The 19,433-nt window shown below is 39.8% G+C and overlaps 1 protein-coding gene across 1 annotated transcript in view; it reads right to left on the bottom strand.

Moving 5' to 3' along the window:
- Window positions 1–19,433, bottom strand: part of TRPM3 (transient receptor potential cation channel subfamily M member 3) — a 481,810-nt gene that overhangs the window by 189,675 nt on the left and 272,702 nt on the right. The window contains 1 exon segment of the mRNA XM_036893415.2: window positions 6,796–6,870. Coding sequence (XP_036749310.1) covers window positions 6,796–6,870 — 75 coding nt within the window.

Genomic DNA, 19,433 nt, shown 5'->3' with positions numbered 1-19,433 from the left:
GGGAGAGCCATCATACCAGTGTCTGCTCTGGCACAAGGGCTCTCAATTTGCATACATCAGAATCACCTGGGGGAGCAGTTAAACTGCACACTTCTGGGCCCCACCTCCAGAGCTTCTGATTAGTGGGTCTAGACTGGACTGGAGAATGTGTATTCTCCAAGTTCCCAGGGCACACTGTTGCTGCTGGTACACAGACCACACTTTGAGAACCACTGCCCTAGCACAAAGCTGCAGGGAAAGGAGGCTCCAACCTGTGAAAAGAAGGGCGCTCTAAGATGTGCCTCCTGCAGCAAATTAGGATGAAAGGCCATGCAGTAGGACTGAAACACCCGTGGTAAATTTCCAAGAGTCTATTTTAATGTCTAAAGCAGGAGTTAGCAAACTTTTTCTGTAAAAGGCTAGATGGTAAATATTTTCAGCTTTGTAGACAAGTCTCTGTCACAAGTACTCAACTCTGCCGCTAAGACAAAATCAGCCACAGACCATACATAGAAGAATGAGCATGGACATGGCTGTGTTCCAGTAAAACTGTGTTTATAACGACAGATGGCTGCTGGATTTGGCCTATGGGCTATAGTTGGCCAACCTTTGGATCAAACTAACCTGATAAAAATGATTTAAATAGGGCAACATTGTTATTTTGCCAAGCCCAAGTATGCCTACAATGGATGAGTAACTAAGCTGGAATCCTGACTGTACACCAAGCACTGACTCCCATTTCAACTTGCACATGATTGATATAAAATTGCCCTTATTGGAAGACAGATACTTTTCTTGCAATTCAGCCCTAAGAACCAACTATCTAAAAAGGAATGGCTTACCACTTCATCTTATTGCAATAGGGGTTTCACTGCACTACTGGAAATTATTTACCTATATTTCATATTTTCTACTTGGTACTTTACCTAAAAGTAAATAATATCTTCTCTGTGTAGCAGGAACATTTATTGAGTTATTAATTCATATTGTATTTTCCACCTGTTTTTCTTTCTTATTTCTAAAAGGGCCCACTGGGCTGTGTTTTCTTAGGGGAAGTTTGCATTGCTGGACTGAAGATAAGCTCTCTTGATGGCTTTTGTTAGAAACCTAAATTTACTAATGTTCTGAAGAGGAAGAAGAAAAAGGCAAGCGTCTTTCATGGGAAGAGGTGGGAATACATGAAACCGGGTGGAAGCTACATAACTCCTAAGACAAGGAGAAGGGACTCACAACATCCCTGATGGTCCTTCCAAAGTCTATTCTTCCTTGAACTGTCAACAGCATTTGACACAGTTGGCCATTCCTTCCTTTTGGAAATATGTTCTTCACTTGGCTTCCAGACAGCGCTCTCTCCTGGTTTCTCTCCTTCCTCAGTAGCTGCTCCTTCTTCATCTCCTTGGCTGGTCCCTCACCATCCCCCTGGCCTCTGCCTGGATTTCCACAGCTCAGTTCTTGGTCCTCTCCTATCTTCTCCTCTCACACACCCACCGGATGACTGCATCCACTCACATGGTTTCTGTGAGGCCATCTACACACTGATGGCTGCTGCATGTGTATCCCCAGACCAAATAGCTCCACTCAACTTCAGTCTCACCTAACCATGTCCCTCAACCTATCTCCACACATGCAACAAGACGTATCAAATTTGACATGCGCAAACCTAAGCTCCTGCTGTTGTCTCATACCTGCCATCACCAATCCCATGGTCTTTCCCATCCTAACAAATGGCAACTCTATTCTAGCTTATCTGCTGCCAAAACTTAGAGTCATCCTTGAGTCATCTATTCTCTCTCACACCTCATGTCTAATTTAATGGTAACATTTACCTTTCCTACTTTCATATTAGAGCCTGAATTTAACTCCTTTTCACCTCCTCAACGGCTACCACCCCTAGTCTACGCCACTACCAGCTTTTGCCTGGACTACGATCATGGCCTCTGACTGGTGCCTCTGCTTCCTCTTCAGGCTGCTCTCGGTAGGTAAAGCGATTCTGTTGAAACATGCAAGACCACCCCTTCCTTTGCTCAAAACACTGCATGCTCCCATTTCACATTTTGAATGTCAAAGCCAGAGGTCTTAAATCCTCACTGGATCCATCCCTTGTTTCCCCTCTGGCTTTCTTTCCTACTCTTCTTGTTGTTGTTCATTTCACATGGCCACACAGGGCCTCCTGAGGTTCTTTAAACATGCTGTCCGCATTCCCACCGCAGTTCCTTCTCTGCTTTATTTCACTCCCTAGAACTTATCACTCTGCAATACAAATGTGAAGGTAGCGCAACATATATTTTACTTGTTTATTTTCTGTCTCCTTCTACCCAAATGTAAGCTCCATATGGGTGGGATTAGCACAGGCTAATTTTGTTGTGCACTGGTTTGTGGGGCACTGCTGAGAAGTGCACTTTGGGGCTGAACTGTGGCTGCCGAGCACCGGGAGTGGCGGAGTCGGCTGTAGCCAAGGTCCCCCTGGTGTCACTCAGCAGGAGGGCTCCGGAGCCTTTGCCTGGGAGGGGCCAAGCAGGTGTTACTGTTGCAGGGGTGACCTTGGCTGAGGGAGGTTAGGAGGCCCTCTTCCAATCTCCCAGGTACACTATAAGCATGAGAGAGTGGGTAGGGAGAGAAAGTGGAGGTTGGGGCTGTGGGGTGGGAATGGAGGAGAGGCAAGAGTTGTGGTGGGGGAAGAAGAGAAAGGTGGAGGAGGGGGGAGACTAAAAGAGATTAAAATGACTTTATCAAAACTAGATAGAAAGGGGGCTTGGAATTGGATTTACTTGAAATGAGGAAACTTTTTATTATATGACGTTTCCTACATACCTAGGTTTATGCCCAATAATTCATACTCACCACAACGGTTCTTAGTACTTGAATAATAATGGAAACAAATAAATCAACAGAACAGATACTGCTACATGCATGCCAAGGAAACAGAATCTCAGAATGGAAAGACAAGGGGGAAGTGAACTTTTGACATCTCCCAAACTGATGTAGTCATGCCACACATAACTGCCACTTCCTTCAGAATCTCCCCCATGATTTCATCGTACATTCTGATGTGCACCTGAGTCGGTATTCACATCCCGTGTTCTCCCTGTAGGTGGAAGAAATGCTGCTAATGAGAAAGGGTTCAGCTCAGATTTGTTTGATGACCAGAAAAGCTGACTCTTCAATCCTTACTGTCCTGTTTTAGGAAAGGCACGCCTGTGTTTCTCACCCTGCCTCATTCCAGCAGGAACTGCCCACAGAACCGCATGTGGACCCAGAGACCCCCCAGGCTCATTAGCCAACAAGAACTGTTGATTCCTCTGGCTGAGATTTAGGACTTCTGTGTTTGCCTGCAGGGCTGTGACATGCGGAACTCTGTGCAGCTTTTGAAATCTGGCCTCCTCGCAGAACAGGGACAGCCTGTTCAGTGAGGCGAAGAGTTGCTTATTTATTTCAGCGATGGATGCTAAAAAAGAAAAATAAATCAGCTGTTCGCTTATTTGGCCAGTATTAAAGCATTAACATCTCTATTTTTCTCAAGAGTTAATGATCTTTAGCAGAGGGTCCAAGGTTAAGAGATTTTTTTTCCTGTTAAAACCTATGGCAAGTTTATCACTGACATCTTGGGAGCACTATTTGTAGCCCTTTTTTGAGGCCATATAAAATATGCTTCACTTTTACATCCATTAGTTTCAGTGGCTTGAAATGATCCAAGTAGTATTTTGAAGGGATGGGCAAAATATTTTAAATCCTGAGAAAGGACTGACTTTGAATGATCCTGCGACAAATTTTACAGCCTCACTCATCTCAAGCAAATTAAAAGTCTCAGCTCACTTTTTTTTTTTTAAAGACTCCTAGAGAATGAGCTACCTTATCTTCTCTAAATAAGTCCCACTGCAAAATTGTTGATCATGGCAGAAAAGTACTCAGCACGTTTTCCCATTTTTTTATGTTTGTGTAACTTTCCAAAGTTAGCTGCACATTTCTACTAACTGGTTGATCCTAATCTAGGCTGAAAAGTAGCCACAGGCAATTATCACTTTAAGTAAATGGGGAAATAAATTGATACGGATTTGTTTTCCCATGTTGATGGAAATAATGAAGCCAGGATGGCACTGGCTGCTACAAAAATACATATCCTTAGACTCTCCACATTCATAAGATGGAAATGATTTAACAACAATCACAGTTCAACAAGAACACAGATTTCCAGGATAAATGCTTTCATGCTGAAGTGTGGTCTTTTGCCTAGATGTGTTCCCTTTGGTTTACCCTCCCTGGGTGTGCCTACATGTTATTGTTTTATTATGCATCTTTCCTTTATAGCTTTTAGTGTCGAAGCTCCTGTGCTACATTTGGTATGTCAGGCTGGAAACCAGAGCTAAAATAAGGCCAGAAAACCAAATATTAGTGTTTACAATAAAAATTTATTGAGCATCTACCTGCATGTGCCAGGCACTGTGCTAGGTTTGCAGGATGACAAAAATAAGTAAGATTCAGGTTCTGCTCACAAGGAGCTCACAATCTATAGGTGACAGGGACAAGCATGTGGACAGATAACCACCCTACCAAAAGTCACAGTGCATGTTACACAGTGCTGTTGGGAACACGGGTCATGTGGAGAATAACTGAGCCTTGGAAGATCATGGACTCTGTGTGTGTGTGTGTGTGTGTGTGTGTGTGTAGTTTCTGATAAGGCTTCATAGAGGAGAAGATTTTTAAGCTGCTACTTAGAGTGCAGGGTTCTGTCAATAAATAAAGTTGGAGAGGTGCTGGAATTTCAGCAAACATCAAAACAGGACAAAAACAAATCCAACTGGGGTATGTCATTTAAGGAAAACTGCAAGTATCTTGGAATGGGTAGAATGTAAGATTGCATGTGTTTTGTGGAAGGAGGAAAGGCTAGTAGAATAAAAGATGAAAAGATATGGAAGATCTTTCGGTTAGCAGTGAAACTAGGAAGAGACTGGGTCCGATCAAGAAAATTTATGTTATCATGAAAGGAATCTATTAGATCTGACCAGCAACGGTAGATCTTGCTGACTTTGAGACCAAAATGCCAATGAAACACTTCCACCCAAACTCTTTCTTATCTGAAAGGAAATCTCAGCCTTCTTCCCTGCATATAAAAGAACTCTAGAGATCTTTTCAGAATCGTGGACAGGTCCCCTGTTCAGGCTCATTTGTTTAAAGGAATGATCCCAGTCCCTGAACAAGTAATTCTAATGTGGTAAAGGCTCTTTTCTAAAAAACAGGAAGTACACAGCTTGAACTGGAAAATGAGCCATATAAACCAAATAGGCAAACACCAAGAAATAGGTTTCACTAAAATTGTTCCATTTCCCCAACATTATTATTTTGACTCCATTATTGTCATGATTGACAAAGGGACTTTTTATTAACAAGCATGACAAGCATTTCAGTGACACAGCAAACTTGTAGCAAGCCATTTCATAAGATGAAGAGAGGACAGAGGTTTAAACTGTACTGCCTTCTTCACACAACCTAGTCTTCAGAGGGAAATTTCTTTAAAAGACAGAGAAAACTTTGAACAACATGTTCAGTTGGGAGCATCTGGAAAACAGCAAGACCAAATTTAACTGATAATGAATTTAGTATTTGTATTTTGGATGGTCTTTTATTTGATTGGTTGAGTTTACTGGTAGTAGAAAATCTGAATGATTGAACTGAACAGGTTGGAGGATCTACACAAGGCAATGGGACATTCCTGATATACAATATAACATGCCCAGAGGAATTTCAACATCTTTTTCAAGTCAGATGATTTAAAACAGCGCTATCAATCTGTGAGAATATAAATTCACTGCTCCCTACTTTGAGGGTTCCCTGGATGAAGTTCCGCTATGACCTTTAACTTACAGAATTGTTATTTATCTCATGAAACAGTGATGGGCTGAATGATGGAAAATTTCATGTCACGGTTACCCCAATGCATTTGATGATGGTACAATGATCAAAAAAGATGCCAGTGATGACAATTGAACGTCCCTTTGCCTTCCCAGCCTCCTTCATATATTCTCAGGCATAGGATGACAAAGGGAAGTCCACGAGTCACATGAAGGAAGCCTGTAGCCATGGGCACACGACCAGGAGCGCCTCTGCCTTCATTCCCACCCTCCATGCCATGCCATCGCCCTGCCCTGCTTCCTCCCCATGTTGCTCCTGTGAGTTTTCCACCATCTTGCTGTTAACCACCGTCCCCTGCCCAACGTTCTGACGATGAGTAATGCCACCTGAACCAATGCTCAACCATGTCTGGCATGGAGTTTGTGTCAAAGAGTTGTTGAGTGAAATAATGACCCCCCAAAGCCCTCCAAGGTAGCAAGATGTTGAGGAGTGTCTTTTTAGATGAAATAATGCTTTCTCATGTGGAGTGAAGAGAGCAAGATTTTTGGAATCATATCAACCTAGGTTTTAACTGGCTATATCACTAGCTGGATTTAAAGCAAGGACTTAATTGCTCTGAGATGCTATTTCAATATAAAAAGGAAAGATAATACTTCCTACCTGGAAGGCTTTTTGTGAGTATTAAAAGAGATAGTTTATATGAAAATGCTTAGCACAGTGCCAAGAACATACTAGGACTTCAATAAATGCTCATTTCCCTCTTCCCTTTCTTATGTGGTATTTTAGGATGGTTCATAATAGGGAGTGACTTATCTCTGACACAGTTGGGTATCTTAGAAGAGATAGAGATCAAAGCAGTCATAGGGAGGGATAGTGTTAGGAATTTTTAAAAGAAATGAGTGTTTCTATGGTTAATTTTCTTGGTTGGGGTTTAAGAGGAAATTCATGTTGTCCATTAATTATACTTACCAATTGGGTCTAATTGGCAACTACCCCAAAATGAATAAAACAAGCGGGAGTCAAGAGAGAAAAACGGCAGGCATCCTGTCAAAAAATAAAATCTTTGAAATTTCTACAGCCCAATGGTCAGATACACATTTTATTAAAGCAGACTGATCACCCAACCTATGAATTCATCCATGGGACAGCAACCCAAGTTGCACATTTGGACTCAATCAAAGGATCAGATAGCCCTCGGGACAAGCCATAGCTCTGTCTCATCACTCCTTCCCGGGAACAGGTCCTTAATTTCAACATGCCCTGCACTGGAGGGAGCAGCCTTCATTATTCTGTCTCAGCCTAGCTGATGGCTGTGGTGGTGAAAGGGCTAAAGCAGTTACTCCATGTTAGGTGCTTGCTTACACAATGCTTGGCACCAAGTAAAAGCTCAAGAAATATTAGCTGTTGTTATAAGAATTATAGTAGTTAAATATGAATCCTTCAATTCCATGTCTTCCAAGACTGAACAAGAACTGGATTCCCCTCCTACCTCCTTCTTAAAACATTTTTCTGAATTCTGAAGACAATGTGTCCTATTCTCAGATGATTAGATACTTTTGACCTAAAAGAAGTACTTTTTCAGAGGCTAATGTACTTAATTTCTTTTATTTTAAAGAAGAATCAAAACCGATGCCAACATGTCACTCAACAGGCATAATACTTACTGAAGAGATCCCCACATGCCCTGTCCTCTCTCATTTGCCAAGGAAAGGACTGATTAGATGGATATAGTTGTATATGGAGAGTATATGGATATCTATCTGTCACATTTATTTTTGTTACCTCTTTTCCATGTATGTATGTATGTATGTATCTATCTATCTTCAAAGAAGTCATCAAAGCCATTTCATTATAAATTGGTTTCCTATCAGTTTCGCTATTCTATCCCAAACTGGGAGATACATTTAATGGTAATATCATATCTCTGGAGTTGTTAAGTTACTAAATAAGCTATCTTTGGTTTAGATGACTCAGGCAGTATCTTGCTCCAAATCTAGGCCCCAGGGGGAGTCCTGTGAGCATGAACAGCTCTGCTTCAGCTCCCTTTTTGTTCCCTCCCCAGAAGCAATATTTGTGGAGGCCTCAGATGCTCAGGGTAGGTCTTCTGGCCCTAGCTTCCTAGGATTTAGCCAGACTTCTGGAGCAGCTTCAACTTGCGGATTGTTTAGGCAGAGGGTAGCTGGTTGGCGAGAGGCATAGTGGGAATGGGGTCTCACATCACTTTTCATGGAACATCGCGTGGTAATTCCTTAGTGCCACAGCCTGGCAGAACTGCCTTCTCATAAGAATGTACTCATTGGGGAAAACACAAAGCAATATTCCTGCAAGCACAAAATGTGAGGGTTGGTTCCTCAGTAACTACTGTATATTTTCCAGAAAGTTATTAATTAGCATGTTCCTGAGAACATTAATTCAGCTTGGGAGGATGCTCCACTACTGTGTACAACAATTAGACTACTTGCTAAATACTCTGAGCAGAGCCTCAAATAGACAACACAAACCCTCCTGGAAATTTAGCCCAAGCACTTGTTTAGAGCTAGCATAAAACTGGCTTAGCTGTACAGTGTTTTCACTGTGGTATTTTTAGTTTATCTTTTTCCCCTAGGTACCAAACCCTAAGGAACAAAAGCTAAAATGACATCTTAGTGAACATCAACCAGATTTGTTGAAGATTTCTTGCTCAGTTAAAAATGGAAATGCCTGGACATCTGATGACTGTTGATTGTGACCCCGATTGTCTTGATATTTCCTTGGTCACCTTTCAGGAACCAGTGTTCCTTTATGTATGCATAAACTGTATGTATGCAAAATGCATACCCCCTCCCCCATTTTTCTCTCATATATCTCTTTCTAGATACACAGATCCAGATATATAAAATCCCATATCCCAGCTCTGCTTCTGCCTCCATCTATATATCTATACCTATCTAGATACCATAATCTTCCATCTTATTCTATAGTTTACCTTCATATCACCTTATTAAGAATAGTCAATAAAAGGGAGACAACAAAATATATATTTTCTTTATGATTTAATGATCATATTTCCTAAGAAATTATACCTAGTCCACATGTAGACCTTTCTTCTATTTATAGCTGAAATTGTGCTCATGCAGAAAGGATTCAGGGAAGTAAAATAAATTTAATTAGACCATTTGTTGTGCATTATGTTTCAGGATATTGAAAGCTTCCACCTACAAGGCTTGCAATCCATTTCCCACATCCCACCTATCAAAATCTTACAATACCTCTGTCACTTAACTCCCATGAACATTCCCCTAAAAATGCTGTCTGAAGTTCTCTTGTACTTCATTTCCTTAAAGGGCATGTAACACTTGTTGCTTTATAATGCAGCTAGTTATTGTTAACTTATTTGTAAAACCAAGTTCTTAAAGTGCAAAACTATGCCTTATTTATCTTGCAACCTCTACAGTGTTTTGTATATCGTAGGCACACAAGCAAATACTGGTAGAGTTGTAGAAGTACTGTCAAGGGGAAATAGAACAGAGAGCAATCACAATTTATTTTAAATGACACATATTTGAGTCCTAATTTTTGCTGCATTTGGAATAGCTAGAGAACTTTTGACATGCATTTTGGCTTTATATGAAGCATCTTAAAAGTACAGTGGAGTAAAGAATATAGTGGGAGCTCTTTTATCTACAGTGAGCATTACAGACAATACTCAGCATGAAACAGCTGTTAAATGAAATGGCTGTTGTGTGAACCAGCTCCATCACAGGGACTAGGACCTGGGGAGCGGGGAGTTGGGCTTTGGGGGAGCCAGGAGCACAATAAAGGGAGATTGACAATTCTAGCTCTGCTAAACTGTACCCATGGCAGAGATATTAAAGTAGGTCATTTTCAGTAGCCCCATTATACTAGGATATCTAGTTATGGCTAAGGATTGGGAATAAATTAAAGCTGTCTTGTCATTCACCCACTCCAAACAGAGAAGATAATTTTGGTTCTGATTTTAGCTGTTATCAAATAGTAAGCACCAAACTGTTCCTTGGTCTCATAATCTTTGTACACATCCTTTATGCATGATTTTAGAGTATTATTTTCTGTGATGTGTCCTTAACCAGCCTCTTCCCTTAGGTTTCCTGACTTGACTCTTTCTTTTTGTCTTAGATGAAGCAGAGGATTGCCAGCAGACTGAGTGAACAAGAGAAAAAAGGTATGTGAAACACAGCTGTGCTGGCTCCTTACCCACAGGTCAAGGGTGAAGTACATACACTTAAGGGAGGAAGATGCTGAACTCCTACCTTACAGGGACAGACTGACTACTTCCAAAGGTTCCCCTCATCCCTTCTCTCTCATTTTCTCCCTTTCCTCTTTCCCTTCCTCCTTCCTTTCCTTTATTTTTTCCTTTCTTTCTCCCTCCCTTTCTTTCTTTCATTTTTTCTATTATAAAAGCTATATTTGCTGATGATAAAAAACTACATTGAGAAGATTTTTAAAGATATAAGTTCAAAGTGTCAGTTCCTATCTCCCTCACCTTGTCTCACTCCCTATAAGCTGTGACTAATAATTGTTAACCTGTATCCTTTCAGATATTTTATAAGCATATACACACACACACACACACACATATAATTTCCTAAAAACATAAATGTGATCATAAACACACAGTTGTACTGTTGTACAATGGGTTTTAAGAAAAAAATTACCCTTGGATATTTTTCCATATGAGGACAAACAGAGCTACTGCATTATTCATAATAACTTCAGAGTATTCCACTATATACCTACATATAATTAGTCACTTATTGGTGAGTCTTTGGGTTATTTTCATTTTTACTTCTATAAGAAATATGCAATAGATATGCATAGAATAAATTCCTAGAAGTAGAATTACAGGACCAAAGAATATTCACATTTACAATTTAATAGGGGTAGTCAAATTGTCATTCAAATAAGATTGACCATATTTACATACCAGTACATATTTCCAAATATACTTATTGGCACTAGATATTTTTTCACCTGTTAATTGCCAATCTGATATGTTAATAAAACATTTCATTGTTGTCTTAATTTTATTTCTTTAATTTTGAGTGTGGTTGAGCATTTGTTTTTCTTTCCTGGTGATATTTCTATTGATACATTTTGCCCATTTTCTCATAGGACTTTTTTGGATTTATGGTCACCCTTTGTTATTGTGAAAATTAGACCTTTGTCATGATTGCAGATATTTTCTTTGCTTTGCCATTTGTTTTTCCAGTTTTTTTATAGTATTTTCTAATGGGGCTGCTAAATGCTGACTCTATTTTTATAGCAATTTAGCTTATATGAGTGAAAAGTCACAATCTCTCTGAGATTGCTATTATAAAAAGATAAAGGAAAAAGATACCAGGCAAGACAGAAACAAGGCAAAGTAAACTATTCTACATATAGAAATTCTAGAGAGGAAAGGTGAGTTGTTTTTTTTAAAGTTCGTGCCTGTGGTTTTATTAAATCTATAAGGCAATAGCGCCTTCTAGAATTTGTTCACTTAGCAAGAGGGAAGGGAAAGCCCAACTGTCTGTAGCTCTACCTTTGAGGTTCTATTGAATAACACAAACTAAAATCAAAAGAAAAACTAACTAGGGTTGGATCAATAATGACACGCGTATTGGTCTCTAAAGCACGGTGACCCAATTCACCACTTATTAAGAGAAGCTCCACTGAGTAACATTTTTATAACTTTCAGTGCCAATAAACACTCTCAATTTTATATTTAAGGACATTCAGAAGGTTTCAAGAGCCCTTCAGCTGTATTTTGCCAGATTACTCGTTATCACTTAGGGATTATTACAATGTAGGAATGTCAAATTGGCTAAGGGATATAAGAAGGTTTTAAATCCCTCACAACCATCCGTCATCATGTCTCTCCTCAAACATTTACTCGGCAAAGATAGAGGGCGCTCTTGTTTCCCTAAGACAGGTCTCTTGTCCTTTTTCCCCAACAGGGCCAAGGCCCTTTTATAACCTTTCCTCCTCAGGATGGGTATGAGAGGCTGACCAATTACATTCTACTGCCTGTTAACAAGATCACAGTCATGTGTGGGGCACATGAGGATTAATTTCCAGGATTTCTCTTTGAAACATTAATATTAGTAGTACAGTGTCACAGAAACACAGAATCTGTTCTAGTTATTTTTGGTATTTTGGAACTTAAATTGTCACCAAATGACGTGCAACAAAACACGTGGCTATGGATCCATTATCAATGCACATGCATAATGTGCAGCACGCATACGTAATTACTTCAAGGGTAAGGGGATCTATCTGTGTTAGTTAACTTAAGAAGTTCACTGAACCAGTATGGTCTAAAATAATCTATATGATTTTAGAAACCTGTTTCAATTGGACTTCAAGACAAAATTACCGCTTCCAGAGACAGTGCAAGACTCTCACTGAATATCACTAAAACATTCACAGGGAGGGGGAGGAGAAGGTACGAAGTCTATGTAACAGGAGCTAGTTATGGACAAGCCTCTCCAATCAGAACATATAGACACATTTATAAATGGCAGATAAGGTTTCATCTCATGTGTTAACTCCAGCCTATTCTTAGTAACCATCTGGAATGCTATGTTGAAAGGTGTGGCAAAAAACCACTAGCTGTACCCTAAATCTTCTCTTCTTCCCTTCCTTCACAGTAGTAGAATTGTAGCTGTCTATGTGTTTGCCCAGGATAAAGACTACCTTTTTTAATCCCCTTCTAACTAGATGTGAGCTCATGACCAAATACTGGCACACAGGATGTCAAAACGGTGTGCACGACTTCCTCACTGTGCCTTTAAAGGGAAAGGTTATAACTTTCCCTCGCTCCTTTCTCCTGTTTCCTTCTGTTCAGAATGTAGTTATGATGGTGACCCTGAAAATGACCCTGAAAATGACCCTGAAAATGGTGAGCAAAAGAAAGAAGGAATCTGAGCCCTCAATGTTGTGGCTACCATCAGGTCTGGACTCATGTTCAGACTAACATATGTGTAAAGAATAAACTCCTGTTTCAGTTAGGGGTCCACTGCTTGGAGTCATTGCTGCAGCTATGGAACCTGTGGCCTAATGCATTCAAAATGGTTCTGAGCTGTACCAAGGCTCAGTGGGAAAGGTGTCACAATAGGTTGGCAATGTCAATCACAAGAAAGAGACTAATGGTCTCATGCCAACTCTGACCTCTTACTGTACAATCTCCAACTTATGCCAGAATGGAAAACTCTCCAAAGAAACTCTCGTGTAAATCATACCTTACACCTTCCCTTGGCCATTTGCCATCCTTTGTGCTACTGTTGACCACTTCAAGCTTGGATTCTCTGTATTTGGTATAATATAAGGAAGTAAGACTGACTTCATAATCATAGTAAGAACAGAAATAAATAATATATGTAGTATTTATGATATATCATTTATTTACATATAAATGGCTATACTCCCTGACAATTGGCCTCCTGAGAAGCTTAATGCTTATTTCAATGATGCTGTCATTGTTAAAATATTTTTGGAGTTTTTTGAAATTGAAAATTCACACATTTCTTGCAAATTTTGAAGCTGCAAATTCACACATAATATGTCTGTGTCAAATCACTTAAACTTCTTTCATGCCAAACTAGCAACTCTTTGTTGAGCACTTACTATGTACAACATTAACATTCATTTGGTGTCAGAGAGGTTGATAAATCTAAGGATTTCAATGTATTTAGATATTCTGTGTTAAATTTGCAAGGTAAGTTGGATTCATAATTTACTAGTAGGAAAATACTAGTACGTACAAAGGGCCTACTACAGTCCAGGGAAATGAAAGACATATACCAGAAACAGAATATGAATTTTTAAAAGGCACTGCTTTGTGGTATTTTGTCATGAATTTATTCATTCACTCAAGATTTATATTACTGCTCTTGTCCTTTCTTTCCAAAATAATTCTCAGTTAATTTATAGGTTAAAAATTAGAGTTCTCTTTGTATTCAATTTCGAATCCTATTCTACTAGAAACTTGATTAATTAAAGTATTCCCTGGGCAATGAATTCTAGTGAATAGGCTCTCCAGGGGCCTATGGATATAACAACCACATTTGTGGGTCTCTGCCTCTACCCCCAAACCAGCAAATGACTGTGGGCTGCAGGGCTTCTCTGGGTACCCAAGGAGTCTTGACAGGAGAGCTCCCAGCCTTGAGCACACCTCTGGAGTCACTGAGCCTGAAGCATACACACCAGTGGCTCTAGAACATCACTGCTGAGTTGGAAGTGCTCATCTGACTGACTTCATGAGTCAGTTCTGCCTGTTGAGCAGGTTGGCATGTCTCTTCAAATGAAAAACACCTTTCTTACAGCCTCTGTGGTAGATAGGTCAATTCAAGTCCATTTACAGTTTTTGAATATGCTGAGAGTGCCAACATAGGGGATGGCTTTGGTTTTCACCCAGGAGAGAACAGATTCAGAGCAAATGAGGTTAGATATGAGGGAGAACTTCCCAACAGCAAGTAGTATCCAGACCTGAAGGACATACTAGAGCTAACATCCGCCCACACTGTTGATTTAGGGTGCCAATGTCTCCACAGGTTGCTGAAGATTTTAAATCTTACTGCTGGCCCTCCATTGCTGCTTCTCCTACATGTCTTTAAACTAGGATAGAGTATCTCGGAAGGGTGCGGCCCTGCGAAATGGGTGTGGGTTCTTGGAAAGATTTTAGAAAAACAACAGAAGAAAATTCAAGGAAACGTACTTAGGGTAGTGTTTCTTGTGTGAGTGGCATTTGCACCAGGCAATTTTTCAAGTGAAACTGCCCTGTACATAGGAGAATATTAACATTTCTACCTCCTCCTCCATGTTCAGGAGCCCCAGGAATTGTGTCAGCCCCAAATTCCCCTGATATTTTTAAATGCTTCCTAGGGTTAGCAGTGTTGCCTAGTTGTGAACTGCTTCAGCCCATGTTTAAGATTTATCATCAAAAAGTGGTGGTGAAGAGCTGGGATATAAGTGATGCAGTCACAAGTACTTATTTCTGATTATGGAAACTGCATGGAAACAAAATGCTTTAAATTGGTGTGTGTCACCTCACAGAGAGGAGCTTTTTATTTTATTTTTAAAATAAAATCTCCTGGAACCATACTTTATCAGTATTGACTCTTTTGGAGCATTAGTGTGTTCATGGGGCTCGTGTACCACATAACTCAGTGGAAAAGGAATATTTGGCCCACAATAAAGCATAATTTATCAGGGATGACATTCTGTACTACTTGGAGACATTATCATTATTATATTTGTTAGTTTGTGTGAATAAGCATACAATCATATATGAACAGGTGTGCTGGCTTAGGGAGTGCATCATAAAACATGTTTTTTTCCAGAAAACTCTAAATAGCAATATCCTCAAATGCCAGATTTGATTATGTTTTATGAATTCTGCAATCGTTTCTGCTACTTGTTTACTTAGAAATGCCAAGCCCATTTTAATCTGCTACTTTAGAGAAAAGTACTCTTAGTGGCTTCATCGGATGGGGCTGGACTCAAATGTCAATCATTACTCAGTCAAATTCTCTTTCAAGCAAACTCTGACAGTAGCAAAAATACTGGTTGTACCTACTCAGACACCCTCATTAACTAATATCACAAAATAAGTGTGTCTTTGACAACTTCAATGGGGACAGAATCCTTAGACTGACACAGATTTCACTTTATAGCTTGGAGATGACAAAGTCAAAAATTCTAGCCTTATAATGATGCTTCCTACCACCAAAGTTGATGTTCACTATACAATTAGATATGCAATCTGAATAAAACTTTGCATTCAGCCAAACCTAAAATAAAACTTAAACACAAAGGAGTAACACTTTAATCAAATAGAGCCCAAAGATAGCCAGATTTCTGTCCTCTTCCTCCAATCTCCTTTTTAAATAAAATAGATTATAAGAAGAAAATCTGATACTGGCCCAAATCTAAATCTGCAACATATATTCTGGGCCAGTTCACATTTAGCCCAAGTTCTAACACCTCCACCACAGAGAGTATTCAACAGTTCTACCAGACATTCCAAGACACTGGAATGGCTTGAACCTCTAAAGAAAAATGAAATTCTCTCCATTATGTTCTGTTTACTCAGGCAGGACAAGCAATTATGGTTTAGAATATATTTTCAACAATATAAAAAAAACAGAAGAGTTTTCTGTTACTGTCATGACTAAGACTTTAAATTACTCTTTAACGAGTAATATTAACAGAGGCTTGATGATATGTTCCAGAGTGTAATTTGGAAGCCTCCTTTTCCCCTTTGAACCTTTTCTGTAACTACAGAGACACATGGCTTCTCCTTAACAGGCAGAGCCAGGTTCGATTTGTTCTAAAGATACTCTGATGAATGCCCTCGACTATGATGGGCTTCGAAAGAGAGTGACCGGGTCTCAAGTCAGAATCTATGGCAGCCAGGCTATATATACGCAGGAAACGGTTTCCACTGGTGAGCTGCTGTACCACTGAGAAGGGAGAAAGAGAACCAAAGTTTGTGAAGTGTGACGTGCCAGAATCCTTTTGTATCTTGATTCATTTAATCACAACACCATGAGGTATTATTATCCTTGGTTCACAAATGCAGAAACAAAGCCTAAGAGAAATACGGTAATTTGCTGAAGGTCACAGCGCCATGCGGTCTGAACTCCCAGGTCACCTGCCACTTCCAGCTTCTACCACTGGCAAGGGGCAGAGACTTCCTCTTTTCCCAAAGTTCTATTCTTCCATTCAAACTCTTAAAAGGAAAGAAAGTCAAAATTGCTGTGGATTTTTCTAATCTTCCTTTTTTAGGAATTACAAGGTAATATTTGTTTCGAATGCTTTTTTTTTTGGCCAACTACAAATAGAACTTGGGACTGAAAAAGATGATTGCCAATTTCTTTAGATGAATTTTAACACATAATAATGTAGCTCTTAATTTTTATTTTTGGGAAGAATTGTTAAAGAATTCTTGGATCAGTATTTGCCATCATGTTGCTACTGAGTTAAAGGAATACTTTAAAACTCTACCCGATGTGTGGCCAACACTTGTTAAAAAAATGCTTTGGTATTGAAATATTTGTATATGAAAGGATATGCTGTCTGGATTTCCTTCAGAATTATCCAGAGGAGAATAAAGTTGGGTACATATACTGAGAGACAGGAAACTAGATTGGCTACTGGGTTGAGCAATGTAAAGGGTGGGTGATAATTATAGAAAGTTATTATAATATTATCTAATTTTGTTTCTTGAAAGCATTTACCAGTAAAAATGTCTGCAGAAAATATGCTTGGGATTTGAAAGTCTCATTAGGCTACTTACACACTACTTTTGGGAGCAGCCCCTTGGTATACAGTCTTTCACTAACATGCTTATTGAATAGTTACTATGTTCCCAGCAATGTGCTAAGTGAACATGTGATCAGCAATAACAATGAGATGAGCACTTGTTCATTATGGACCTGCTCGGCAGCACGCACTATACTTAATAACTCTCTTGATCACTTCTTGACACCTTAGTCTAATCCTTTAGATGAATGATTTCATGTTCTCGTGGTGGTCAGCCCAGCATTACCTTCTTGGGGAGACACTGACAATCCTCTGGGGAGGTAGGTAGGCTGTACAGGTAGCCTCATTATTTTGCCTCTCTCCCGCTTTTTCCTACTTGCCAGGAAAACATCCCAACAGGCACTCAAACCAACTCTATGCCTGTTCTACTGCTCCAGCTGAACATGGCTGAGAAGAAAACACACTATTCCAGTGATTCCTGCCCCTTTACATTGATGACCACCGATACCAAGTAGTTGCAGATTGCTGTGGGGTAATCCTACATTTCCCTCGTCCCTTCACCCTCCAAGTGTGTACACTAAGTAGTATTTTTTTCTCTCCTTAATTTCCTACATCTTTTCCTTTCCACACTCTCAGCTGATGACCTCCTGTATTTTCATAACTATAGAAGCTACCTACAAGAAAAATTACCTTATCTTCCCTGAAGAAAATGTTACCTTATCTTCCCAGAGAGAAAATGTTATACAGGGTGGAACTGTCTCTGTCCTAAGGCCCCATCTTCATTTGTGCCCTGAATCTCATTCCTCCCTCCATCTCAAGTATTTTGTTCCAGTTCCCCAAAGATTGATCCTCAACTCCTACTTCTCTGTAAAACTTACTCCTTAAGGGCTCTCACGAGTCCCATGGTTTTAAGAATACACTGATGTCTCTAATGATGGCCATGCAGCATCCGGGGTGTGTCTGAACACTCAGCCCATTAGCAAGTCCTCTTGAGCTATCCCTTCAAAATGTATCTTAGGACCATTACTGTATGATTCCACTTACATGAGGTACCTAGAATAGGCAAATTCTTAAAGACATCACGTAGAATAGTGGTCACAGGGGCTGGAGGGTGGGAGTCAAGGGGAGCTCGTGTTTACTGGGTATAGGGTGTCAGTTTGGAATGATGATAGTTCTGGCCATAGAGAGCCCTGATGGTTACACACTGTAAAGGCACTTAATGCTACTGAACTTCATAGTTAAAAATGGTTAATATGGTAAGTTTAATGTTATATGTATCTTACCACATTCTTAAAAAAGATCAGTTAAGAAAATATGTATGTATATATTTGAATCCAACCACTTTTTACTACCTCTAGTGCTGCCATCCTAGTTCAAACCGCTGTCCTGTCTCCCCTGCATTGTTGCAGCAGCCTACTCAAACATCTCCCTGCTTTTAACCCTGCCCCCTCCCTCAGCCTGATCTCTGCACACAACAGCAGAGTGATGTTTAAACCATCAGGAGATCCTGTAATTTGCCGGATCAAAACTCTAGAATAAATTCCATCTCTTTACAAAGGCCTTGCTCTCATTAAACCCCAGAGGCCTTTGTCCCTGCTTTCACTCTCTCCAGAATGTTCTCCCCAAGGCTGACTCCCTGACTTCAGATCTCTGTCTCCAGGTCACCTTCTTCTAGAGGCCATTCCTGATCACCTGATCCTAACTCTCCTCCCAACACACACATATGCATGTGTGCAGACAGGTGCACACATGCCAACATATGTATGCCATCCTCTGCTTTATTTTCCTTAATAGCTCTTTTTACTTCTGACATCATATGTTCACTTGTTTATATATTTACTTACTACCCTGTTGGTCTCTCTTGACTTAAGCCCAATGAACTGCCTATTGCTGCTCTTCTAGACTTTACCCATGACTGGTACTAACAGGAATTCAAGAAATATTTGTTTATTAAAGGCACAATCATAATTATTTGAGGCTTTGCATATATGAAGTTTAGCAAATTGCAGATAGAAAGTGTTCTAAAGCAGGTAACTGGTCACATCTGAAAGAATTCTCCTTTAAAAAACAAAGCCCTTCAGTAACCAGTGACTATTGTTCAGAATGGACTGATGACAGAAGGGATGAGTGGAGGGAAGAGAAAAATGAGATTGTAGGTGCCAGAGTCCTGACAAAAATCCAAGACACTGGTGCTTGTGATAAGCTATTATGAATAATTGACATTTTGATGAGACAGGGTTTAAAGATCTGAGCAGGATTCACTTAATATGTAAGGAAAATATTCTTCAGAAGATTAGGTCATTTATGCAAGAAAATAGACTTGTTGAAAGGTGACTGTTGTATGC

The sequence above is a fragment of the Manis pentadactyla genome, chromosome 3 (genome assembly GCF_030020395.1).
Source record: "Manis pentadactyla isolate mManPen7 chromosome 3, mManPen7.hap1, whole genome shotgun sequence".
Taxonomy (NCBI): Eukaryota; Metazoa; Chordata; class Mammalia; order Pholidota; family Manidae; genus Manis; species Manis pentadactyla.
Note: the sequence above shows the minus strand (reverse complement) of the source record. Positions and strands in the feature narration are given on the sequence as shown.